Source organism: Montipora foliosa, unplaced genomic scaffold (genome assembly GCF_036669935.1).
Source record: "Montipora foliosa isolate CH-2021 unplaced genomic scaffold, ASM3666993v2 scaffold_446, whole genome shotgun sequence".
NCBI lineage: Eukaryota > Metazoa > Cnidaria > Anthozoa > Scleractinia > Acroporidae > Montipora > Montipora foliosa.
The window spans coordinates 17,501-30,000 of record NW_027179752.1 but is presented as its reverse complement, the minus strand read 5'-3'; the positions used below and the strand labels follow the sequence as shown (position 1 = coordinate 30,000).

Here is a 12,500-nt window from a genome sequence, read left to right as displayed (position 1 = left end):
ATTTAGCATTCGTCAAAAAAAAAATGCCTTGTATAGAAAAGGTGTCTCTACTCTTTTAGCTTAAAGTTAACAGCCTCTTATTACATGTATTAACAGTTGCACCACCACAGGAGCTTGAACTAACCTACATGCAGGGGTTTTATTAGAAGCTGAGACCTGAGTAGTAGCACCCGCCTACACTGAGTACAGTACCCACCATTGCTCAAAGGAGGTCTCAAGATCAAAAGCCAGACTATAGATAGGGGTGCCCTCTCACTCTGTCACAAGGTCCCTTCTACTTTAAAACTTAATGAAAACCCTGACACGTAAACACACCTGAGTCCATTTCTTGATTTGTCGCACAACAGGTGAGAAATTTGTATTTGTTCTGCAACATTAATTATCTTAGTGAAATTTAACAGCGTTGTTTTTGTGATTATGGCTTGTATCTAGTGCCTTGTGTATGTGTGTACAATGTATATATATTTCCTAAATTTGGAAAGCACATTATATGTTCATGGAAGAATAATTTTCAAAATATCAACATGTTTATCCAACTAGAAGTATACATCTCTATTCAAGAATTCTCATTATTTGGTGGAGAACAGTCATTTACAGTGAAAAGCAGCAAAATGATACTTCCCTCAAGACCTCTACTTCTTTAGAACAGCAAGGAAACTTTTACCCAAAGAACTCATCTTCTTTTGAAAAGAATCCTAAACCTTCTTTGGTGACGAAGAATCTAACGTGAAAGATCCTTCAACGAAGACATAGTTTTATGTTTAAAAGAATGATTTATTCTTTTGGAAAGAATCTCGTGTTAGAGTCTGGTGCTTCGCTCTCTTTCATCTTCCACGATACAAAACAAAGACAGTCTTTCAACATTTGAAACTAATCCCGGATCAGTGCATTCAGCAGCGACACAATCTGCTTTACATCTCCACGTTACACAAATTCTAATCGAAGATACCAGGCAACACTTGACAACACTTGAATCAATCGAGAAATCTCTGAGAGGATTGTTGAAGGGTTGGAGCTGGAGAGGACTTACTTTACTTGGAAAAATTCAAGTGATCAAATCTTTTGCTATAGCAAAGATCTTATACAGGGTTGTTCTCATTTCAAACAAAAAAGAGTTTATTAAAAAAATTAAAACTTTATTATATTCTTTTGTTTGGAAAGGAAATAACAAGGTAAAGCGCACAGCTTTTATCAACCCAATTGATAAAGGAGGCTTAAAAATGCCCAATATTGAGTCTATGATCTCTGCTCAGAGAATAATCTGTATAAAGAGATATCTGTCCACCGATCGTGCCAGCTGGAAGTTTTTTTTGGATTTTTATCTTAAAAAAGTAGGGGGGAAATTCTTGTTCCATTGTAATTTCAACTACACTAAATTATCGATAGCTCTTCCAGAATTTTACAAAGAATGCATTGTGACATGGGCCTTTCTAAACGAGGACAACTCTTCCTCACTCTCTGAAATAGCAAATCAAGTCATATGGAACAATCGGTTTATTTGTATTGAATCTAAGTCCATTTATAACAATAGGCTGGTTGATCTTGGAATTGTTAAAATTGGAGATCTCTGCGACACAAGGGGAGAGCTCAAGTCAAACAAGGAGCCATTGTATTCAACTCTCTCACCAATTGAGCATTTCCTACTTTTCAGTCTCCTTGCTGCTTTTCCGCAAGGATGGTGCAAAGTATTAAAAACAGATAAAACTTCTATCGTCTCAAAAACAAATGACCTATTCCCAGATGACTTTTATTTACGTATTGAAGGGAAAAGAGTTGATTTCCGAAGTCTACAATCGAAGTTATTATATGAAAGTTTTGTTTCTAAGATATCTTTTACACCAATAGCGCAGAGGAAATACAACGCTTTTTTCAGTACCCACACATCCCAGTTAGACTGGGAAAAGATATACTTGCTGCCTTTCAAAACAACATTGGACACTAAATTAAGAGAATTCCAATATAAACTATTAAACAGGATCTTGCACACAAACAAGATGCTGTTTATGTTTAAAAGAGTCAACTCTCCTTTATGCGATTTTTGTGAAAAGGAGTTAGAAACCATAGAAAATGTTTTCTTTTATTGTACAAAAGTGCGTATTTTTTGGGACGATTTGAAGGCTCTTCTTAATTCTGTAAATATAACTGTTAGCTTTGACATTAAGGATGTTCTTCTCGGGTTTCTAGATACGAGCGATAGTATAAACATCCTAATCAATTACATTGTCCTTGAAAGTAAGCTTTTTATTTATCGCTGTAAGTTAAATAAGGGCCCTCTAAAATTAAGATTGTTAGTCGATAAATTTAATAAAACGTTTGAAACCGAACGCGTTATTGCGAGAAAAAGTAACAAAATCCATTTCCACGACAAAAAATGGAAACCTCTAATTCCATTAATACAATGAATACAATAGTAGCTGTTATCCAAATTTTGTTTTCTATAATTCCCGTATACTTTATTTATACTTGTATATCTATTTTTTTATTTAATTTTTGTTAAGTATTTCTTGATTTTAGTGTAGTATAGTGTAGCATAGTTTTCGTTGCAGTTGATAATCAAAGTAACTTGTGCAAGTATTGTAAGCCCTGTTTTGTATCTTTTTCTACGTTTTTGTATTATATACCTGTAAAGTCAAAAAAAATTAAAATACAAAAAAAAGAAAAAAACACTTGACAACACAGCCCGTTGGTAACATATTCAGCACAGATTTTTGTTCAGGCATATCGCTCCAACGCGTCGTATTGTTCCTTTCTCAGTTCTAGATTGAGATATCCTAATTTTGCTAAAGAAAATTGCATGCCATCGAGAAACAAATCCTCCACTCTCTCCGCCACTTTGGCGTTAGGCCTACGCCTGCGCAATGGTGTTCATAACAAGAATCTTGTTATTCGAAAACGGATTATCCCAGAGTCTCTCGTAACCCGACCCGCTAGTCAAGGGGAACGAAGACTCTGGGAACGAGATTGGTTTTGAAATCGGTAGTACCATCTTGTTTGGGCAACTTTCGGGTTAAAGCTTCGTATAGACAGTGAAGTTACAGGATAAGATCGAAACTCCTAGGATGTTATGCGAAAGAACTTTGATTTTTTACGTTATTGCAACAATAGTTACCTCTCCCTTTCAACTCTTACGCAGAGGTCACAACTGAGGTGGTCGCAACAATTTTGTTATGCTTCACTTCAAAGAATAGAGTTTCTATCCATTCTTTCTGGTTTGTTTTTGTTGTTGTTGTTTTGGTTTTTTTGAACAATCCATACGCCTTTGGCTAAGTTCGCTGTCATGTCTGATGTCAACAACGCAACGTAATCAAAAGCAGTCATAGCGCATATCATTTTAAACAAAGACAACGTTATGTTAGCTGCGTGGCCGAAGAACGACAAGGTAATAAAATCACCTATATCTGATTTCGTATGCGACAAGGTAATAAAATCAACTATATCTGATTTCTTATGCAAACAGCACAGGAGATCAAGCAATTGTTAATTGTTAACGCAACTTTATCGGGGGTAGAAGCGGAATAATGAATAACGGCTTGAAAAAAGGAAATGAATAAAGAATATTTACCGTTGGAACATTGGAAATAAAAAAAATTACGTTTTCCGTTAAAGAATATTAACGAATACGGATAAACGAATATCGAACAAAATTTTTAATGAATAATGAATAACTCAGAAAAAAACATGAAAGGGATAATGCATAACAGAGCCAACTAGTAATAGTTTTCACCACATCTGCCCCCGCCTAAGATTATACAGATAGCAGTTGAGGTGTTTTCCAATTAATATGTGCTGCACATTGTGATGTCTTCAAATTATTTTACATGTAATTACGTGAAAGTGAGAGATGCAAGGAAACGATGGGCAACAAAAAACAGCATTTATTTTTAATTTCCATCAACGTTTACTTGATACGCTATCAATTGAAAAGCAATTTTCATAATTTTGAAAGTGCTTTGAAAATATGATGGTAGAACAGGAACAGGAACATTCAATGACTAGAAGGCAACACTGCGTCGTCATCTTTTTTGCCCATGTGGTTCTTTCCACGGTTCCTTGATATACCATGAAATAGGAACAAGAGCTTATTAATATATTCGACAGATATAATTATTACAGGGTGATGTAAAGTGCTAGTTTTCTACCCATATGAACTATGTGAGCCCATGAGGCGCAGCTGAATGGGCTATTGACCCGTGGCCCTTGAGGGCGAAGGGTCTAATTGTTTTAGTATCACCCAACTAGTCGGACAAAAAAGGAAATAATAAAGTTAGCAAATGCAAGTTAGAAAAATTTATTTTTTGGGAATAAAACGACAGAAAGCGTCACCCTTTTCGCTACTCGAGGACTAATAGTCCTCTAGTAGCATAGTCAATCAAAATACAGCATTTGCATTAGTCCACTAGTTGGGTGATACTAAAAGGTGTTGGTGCAGTTGCATACCTTAGTATATGAATATGCACATGTCCTGAATCCTTCTAATTTGCAGGCTTGGCATATTTGCCTTTACAAGTAATTCGTCAAAGGTACTAATGTTGTCATTAAAAATACATCGCATAGCACGCTCGTTTAGCTTTTCGAGTTTGCCAGCTACTGTTTTGTCACAATGCATCCATGCAGTAGAGCAATAGGAAAATGAGGTAGAATGTAGCCTTTGTACAACAAAAGTTTTGTTTCAGTACTCAACAGCTTTTTAAACCTGCTTATGATCGCTATTTGTTTGCTTGGTTTCTTACATAATACTAAAATTATATTTTCAGTTCAGATTTTCATCTGTGTGAACACCAAGTAGCTTGCAACAGATGTTTGGCTTTATAACTGTCCCATTTACCGAGAAACTAATATCTTCCTTATTCTTTTGGTGACGTTGGGCTTCGGGTCGTCTAAATAATAGGGACTCGCATTTCTTAGCGTTGAGAATGAGACCGTTGTCACTGATCCAGCTTGACACGATAGCTAGTGACTAGAATAAAGTTGCTTGTCAACGGCATAGGCTAATAATTTTGCTTTCTTTACATGGTAGAACAGGTCGTTCACAAAGATATTAAATAGGTTAGGGACCCACACGGATCCCTAAGGTACGCCCGACATCAAATTGCCGTGACTTGAACCAATGTTTCCAAGTTTCACACATTGCGTTCTGTTCTTTAAATAACTTGCTAACAGTTTAAGCTTTTCGAGCCAATGCCATATTAAAGTCGAGAGATTTTCAAGTGAAGTATTATGAGAAAGATGATCAAAGGCTTTGCTGAGATCTATTAAGACCGTTCCAATGATATTGTTATGGTCCAATTCACTTTTTTAATCCTCATTTAATCTTGGCAAAGTAGAGAAACAACTATGTTGCTTCCGATATGCAGTCAGAGACCCTGAGAAAATAACCTCAAAGTGTTCTGTTAACTGGGGACACACACTTTTCTTAAGCACTTTCTCAAAAATTGTGACAGGTCGATAACTTGCTTTATTCATTGGATCTTCACATTTGAAGGATGGTAACACTTCGCCATGTTTCCCCGTACTAAGTCTTTTTTAAAATACAATAAAAAACGTTCTCTGGCTAAAAATTTTCAAAAAGAATATAAGCTTTCGGCTGTCGATCTACAGCCTTCCACATGTGCTAATGGGTCAAACATTGCGAAACATGCGTGGTCTTTCGGTCATCGCATTGATTTCAATCATTCTCGAGTTATAGACAAAGGCTCTTTTCGTGTTAGGAAAACTCTAGAGGCCTGGCACACCTCTTCTACCAAGCATGCTGACAATAACTTTAAGCCGATTCCTAATCAGTATAAAATTCTTTTTAAACAATAGCCACCATTTTTCATACCTTTACTCTGTTCTTTTAATCATTTTTATCTCGCCTTTTCTGTATATATTTCAGTAATTTACATTCAACGTTTTATCCGTGGAAGGCTGTAGATCGACAGCCGAAAGCTTATATTCTTTTTGAAAATTTTTAGCCAGAGAACGTTTTTTATTGTATTTTAATATGCCTAATCCTGGCTGCGCTTCAATTTTTAAGTCTTTTTTGATCAAAGAACGAACTGGAAGGCTGAGACTAGAGTAACCTTCTTTCAGGGCACTGGCAAGAACTTGATCACATCCAGTAGCTTTTCGAATATTAATGCATTTTGATAATTCTTATATTTTTGCTTTGCTCACAAGCTCAAAGTTAAAATTCTTCGGCAGATGTGAAAGTTTCTTTTATCCTTGAGATACTGGTATGATCCTTGTAGTCCTCCATTAATGATATGCCAATGCTGAGAAAGTGCGTATTAATTATATTTGCTATCTGATATCTGTCTTGAATGATCGGCATGGTTTGTGTCCTCAAGGAGTTGAATTGACTCGGCCATACAACTTGAACATGAACATGAACGGTTTAACAGTTGAGATGTCCATGTGTCTTTAGTCAACTTTGGTGGTCTGTATAGACCGGCAAGAATAAATCTTGGTGAGGTCTTTCGAGTTCAATGGTGATAGATTCCAAACCTGTTGTTTTGATATTCTCGATGTGTTTGGTTTAAATCCGATCTTGCATAAATTATGAGACCTCCTCCAAAATTCGTTCTATCTTGTAATTGTCGATGTTATCTGTGAATAGCTGTTGTAAGAATGATCCAAGATTATTTGAAAATGTTGACACTGAGACTATGCTTTTGCTCTCTGAGGTAACTTGCGTCTAGCAGTTTGTGGCCGAATCTGTTACCCCTGTTTTTGATTTAAATTTGTGTCTGAAAAATCGTTGCCCCTGTCTATGAGTTGTGCCTGAAAAATCGATTTGTGACCCAGGCAATACGATTTTCTATCAGATAATGCAATCTTTGATTTTCAAAGGAAAAGGAATCGCTGTAAATATTCGAAAATTACTCACTTTCAATCGCCATGCTAAACCTTTCTGCCTCGTGACTCAAGTTACCCAGAACACCTCGCGAACTCCGTAAACAATACTGATACCACCTTGCGTGCTCCGTTGAGCAAATCGAAATTGCTTTCCCCTGTAAAATATCTACCAATGTACATGTTAATTTACATATTTGCCTTTTTACGAGGGGGCTGCGGCGGTTTCCTCCTCGGGTTTTTAGCAACCGCGTTCCCAGGACCTTTTCCCTGGCTTGGGGGTGGGGCGGGAAAAGGCCCTGGGATCGACTGGCCACGTGATCTCATAACACCCAAATTTCTTGGGTGTACTAAATTATCATACCTTAAACGGAACTTTCAAGATGGCGGCCTCTTCGAGTAAACCAAACTTTTTGTCAGTGCTTCGTCGAATCGAATTTTCTTTAAATAACGGTAATTTTCATTCTTTAAATTTAAAACCTCTTCAAATGAAGTGTTTCGAATATATGCTGGAAGTTCAGGATGTCATTGGAGTCCTACCTACTGGATTTGGCAAGTCAATGCTCTTTCACCTTCTACCTCATTTCATTCCTGTGAAGACCACCAAGAACATAGTTATTGTGGTATGTCCATTAAATTCCATCATTGAAGATCAGCTGAGAGTCTTAAAAGCTCGAAGGATAACCGCTGATTTCGGCATAATGCATAAATTAGCTTTATTTCGCCAAGTTTCACATGAATTATTTAAAAACGATCAACCAATCAATATAAAGGATTCACTGGCCGATCCCAGGGCCTTTTCCCGCCCCACCCCCAAGCCAGGGAAAAGGTCCTGGGAACGAGGTTGGGTTTTTAGCTCTGGGCCAAAACCCTGCGGGCCATGCGGGGCTCAATTATTCCACTTCCACTCCCGAAACTTAATGAGTGATACATGATTATCCCATGAGTTTATTCCCTGAGAAAAAAAAATTATTCCGTGAAAAAAAGATTTTTGTTAAACAGTATTTCGACAGTTTATCCAGATAAAACAAACGACAAAAGAAATTACAATCAAAATTTGGAGAAACTTACATTTTACCTTGTAATATAATTACAGAGTTTAAAAATGTATAATTAAAACATGTATATTACTGGAAAACAGGTAATTATGCAACAAGTATAATTATTAATATATATATGTTAAATGTAAGTATGATCAAAATATATTGATAGGAGAAGCACTTACACTTGAACCTGATAGCGATGGTTTGACGGGCGCTACTTGACCATCCGCTGCTTAACCTGTTTGTTCCTGCGCAGCTGAAACGGAGTCTATGGAATTTTTCACGGCCCGGTATATACAGAGTACTAGTAACTAACGTCATCTTGTGACGTCTCGAGCTCTGTGTGACTCGATTCCTCGAACTCACTCATGATTGGTTTGCCATCTGTGTACCAAGTTATAAATGGTCGAGGCCTTCCTTCGAATTCACATGACACATTTTCCCCTATGTTTTCATAGATTATTCTAGGGGAACCTGGCTTTGCAACTGTCAATGCTCCTAAAAGATAAGAGAGACTGACAGGTTTAGTTATCCTAATTGATTGGTGAGCTCAGTTTAATGGCGGCAACAAAAAAGATATCACTTACTAGCTAAGTATATTTGTCTTTCTGAATTTCCTGTTTTCAATAACATGCAAGGTTGGCCATCCGCGGGTGCAGTTACTGTTCGGTATAGTTGCTTCCATGTCGTGTTTTGAGTTGTTGCTCCTCCGTTTCTAATGGAACAGTTAAAAGGGACTTTGGAGTCCGGGTCGACTGTCTCCTCGTCCTTTGCACTGCCACTCAACTTGCAGATGATTTCACATTGTGGGCCACTCGAGGATGACGCATCTGTTGCGACAGAGTTAGAAATAAAGAGAGACATAAGATGTCTTCAAACTGAAAACGGTCGAAGTTAAAGACAATTTTTCAAAAGGCGGAGTAAAAGAAAAACTGCAAATGCCAAAATTTAAAGAGAATTTTTTGGAACACGCTGTTGTAACATGGACTAGCAAAGCGGGTAACCGTAAACACTGGTAGGCTGTAAACTAATTCAGCATTGGATAGTTTCGCGCAAACTGACAAAGGCGGCAGCCGAACATGTTACTCCAATCAAATGGCTTTGTATTGAAGTGGACAACAAAGAAAATACATAGTACTAGGGGTGTGCTTGAGCCGGTTTTTCTCTTTATCAGTCAAACCTCTTTTTCGGACCTGTATTTAAACATTAAAATTTCCCTCGTCGATGAACGCTTCTAATAACGGCTTGCAAAGTGAAGCTAATCGGGAGACTAAGATATACCACGCTGCCGTCAACGAGAGCGCAATTCAAAATACTTAGATTGCTTGTTTAAAACATCCGTTATTCTTCCTGATACTTTAAATGCTACAGCCGAACTATTCAGAGGAACAGTGTTACATCCGGGATGTAACAAAAATTGGCTCGCGTTACATTTTAAAGGTACCTCGTCATTTCGTCTTTTCGCTTTGCAATTTTGCCAAAATGTACAAAACTTCAAAACACACGTGCAGAGACATAGTTTTCCTCATAATATTGTACGTTGGCGAACGCGAACGAGTGAGAAATTGTTCTTACCACGAGAACATAAAATTCACCGTTACCGTGTAATTTACTTTTTATTATATGGACAATAAATATATCTTATTAGATGTTTTGGTGTGTATAGTATCGTTGAGTATTTTTACGAGTTGTGCTGATGGGGCGAGTCAAAATAGCTTTTTTTTCAAAATAAAATTTTGTGTCTTTGAAGTAACCAAGACTTAATTCTGTATGAAGGTGATTCGAATTTTTAACGCGAAAACAGTAAAAATACCTCATTTTAAGAGCCTGCTGACGCGTAAACAAGCACGGTGACCCCATTTTTTTATCGCAATTTTTTAATGTTCATATCATGAATGTTAATTAGGCCAAGTTTCCAAAAGAGTTTCATAGTAGAACAATTTCAAGGGAATTACCTTAAGCTATCAAGCCATCTGGGAGCTGGTCATTATGTGATTTCACGTTGAGCCTGTAGCTGATATAGATATGACTACAGTTCAAATATATATGACCTTCATATCTATTGACTTTCGTCACAATAATAGTGCATACCATTCGAGTGCGAAGCCGTGTGGCCGTTAACAAAACATTTTTTTAAAAAATCAGGAAAACATGGCTTCAAACTGGCTTGGGGCCAGTCATTAAGTGCTTAATGTTTGGTGACTGGCATTCCAGTTGACATCCGCTAATAGCTAATAACTATGCGGTCGTAAGAAATACTTGACAACTGAGTTCAATTTGGAGTAAATAAATTGGCATACAGAATAAAGTTTCACTGCAATTAGTTCAAGAACCTGATTCCGTCTCAGTGTCCAATTTTTTTTTATTTTTTATGTTTCTTTGCAGCGTTCCACCGAATTTCGCACTTTTGAATTACTGCGAAAACGCCACCCCTTTTTCAAGGTCATTAAATGTAGTAGAAGCTTAGTCCTACCTAAACAAACATTTTCATCCAACTTCATGTCATTACATAGTGTTCAACGTTGCAATTGACCTCAATCTGTCACGATCAACTTTGCATTTGAAATTGTTGCATCTGTACTTGGCTCGTATTTCAATTCAACATCTTGTGTTTGAGCAAACTTTTTTTTATTCCAAAAATCAAAATTGGGCAAAGTTAACGTTTTACAGCCTCTAAGAATCATTTGTTATTGTTGCAGTGTTATGTATTTTTTCCTTGTTTAGTGTTTTCGCCAATTGTTCAATCACCTCAGATATCGAACCTTGAATCACATCAAAGAGTTTTTCTTGTTGTTAGTTTGTATTATTCTCTCTTTGTAAACCGCATCCTGCATGACAATTATATTGACGCTGAATTCTCAAGATAGAACTTGGAAATTAAAGGGGCTGAACTTCATGTTACCGATAGTCAACGAATATGTGGAATGACCTACCTTTACGAATCATGAGAGACATTAAAAAGAAAAACAGGGATGATTTGACCAGACAAATAGTAAAGTTTTTTGCCATGTCGACGGTTTTCAATGCGTGCTATCCTTCGTGATCGCCAGCCACCAGGTATTTTTGATCTGCCTGTGTCATTTATTTTCACAGTCACATTTTGATCAATTTTCTTAGCATCAGTTTACATTATAGAAGTTGCTATTGGTAGACAAAAATGTAGCAAATTACTTTTGTATTTATTCAAAATGTAGGTCTTCAGTAAACGCGCGTGAAGAGAAGTGTGTCGTGGCATTCCATGGGACTCCGCTTTTGGCGTTGAACGGAATATCAGGCAGCCAAGACAAAGAAAATAAACGCGAACGCAAGATGTCCTGGTTCAATTGTAAGGTCATGACAAGATATTAAATTGAAAAAAACGGTGTAGGTTATGGAAATGAATAAAATAGTCAGATGTCGTGAAAGATCAGCTAATTAAAGATTATGGGCTGGATAAGTTAACGATCTAACAGCAGATTTTCTCAAACGTAATCTTTATCAGTGCTGTTTCTTTGATAGCTCTTAAATTTTCGGCGGCTTCTCTCCACCTCATCAGAGCTACGACGATCGTAATTGCTCGCGCTACAAGCTTTCGTTATTTAACTTTTTATAATAACGGTATGCCGGTAAGCGCGATAAAGCGGTTTCCTCTCGTTTACAGTGTCGCTGCCCAAAATTGAAGAAAAGTCTCTTGTGATAGTTCATCACACCTCGTTCAAAGATGTGAGCATCTCTAAGATGGATGTTGTGATCGGTGGACTCAGCATGCTGTCTGATTTCTGGGGCCCGTTTCTCGAAAGTCCCGAAAACTTTTCGGGCCCGAAAAGCCATCTGTGAAATTGCCAACCGCTTGTTTTGGAAAGCCGATCTTTTAACATGCTTTCAAGGTACCAAAAAGAAAATTAACTGTGAAGTTTGACGAATTAAATGCTGTCCGTTCTTGAATTACAAAAGGAATTGTGACACCCGAAAATGGCCCGTAAAGGTTCGGGACTTTCGAGAAACGGCCCCCTGATTCGCTGTTGCTCGGGCTGCCTGGATCATGTTCGGCTCCGCGTGAGTTCCACAAGCGGTTACTCTCCCCGACGTATGTGAACGAACAGTCACGGCAACTCACTTTGTACATTATCCCTTGGGCTCGGTCGATCGTAGGTCGATCTTTGTGCTTCTTGAATATATGGCCTAATCTTCCTTTAGGTCTAAAAGGTGGCCGAATATTAAATTTTCTGAGGACGCGGCCCACGCGATCAGATGCACCCTCTTTTAGTTACTGACCGCAAACCCTAGTGACGTCTCCTGCGACTGCCTGGGATTGGTCTTCTTGTTCAGGCACTTCTTTAGACTACTATCTGTATATCCATTTGCTCTCAATCCCTGAGTGATTACAAAGCTGTACGTTTTACGTCGCACACGGGAAAGATATGGAAAACGCCGGTCACTGGGAAAAGAATAAGAGGGAGAACTAGCATAAGGTATGAACCGTTTGGCTGTAAGAGGAATCGTGGACGCAGTGTTTGCGCTAAGATAGAATAGGGGAAAACACTGAGGGAAAAGAAACAGGATACATGTGGTATTCATTGACCCTAAGAAAGCCTACGACAGGGTCCTCAGGCAACTGGGAACTATGAAGAAGTATAAGAAGTA

General features: G+C 37.8%; 1 protein-coding gene across 1 annotated transcript in view; it reads right to left on the bottom strand.

Moving 5' to 3' along the window:
• LOC137989202 (hemicentin-1-like) overlaps positions 1–12,500 on the bottom strand; it is a 38,146-nt gene that overhangs the window by 14,654 nt on the left and 10,992 nt on the right. The window contains exons 4-5 of the mRNA XM_068835052.1: positions 8,465–8,707; positions 8,060–8,375 (exon numbers count right to left, since the gene is read on the bottom strand). Of these exons, the coding sequence (XP_068691153.1) occupies positions 8,182–8,375; positions 8,465–8,707 (437 nt within the window). The 3' untranslated portion in view covers positions 8,060–8,181. The remainder of the gene's footprint in view (positions 1–8,059; positions 8,376–8,464; positions 8,708–12,500) is intronic.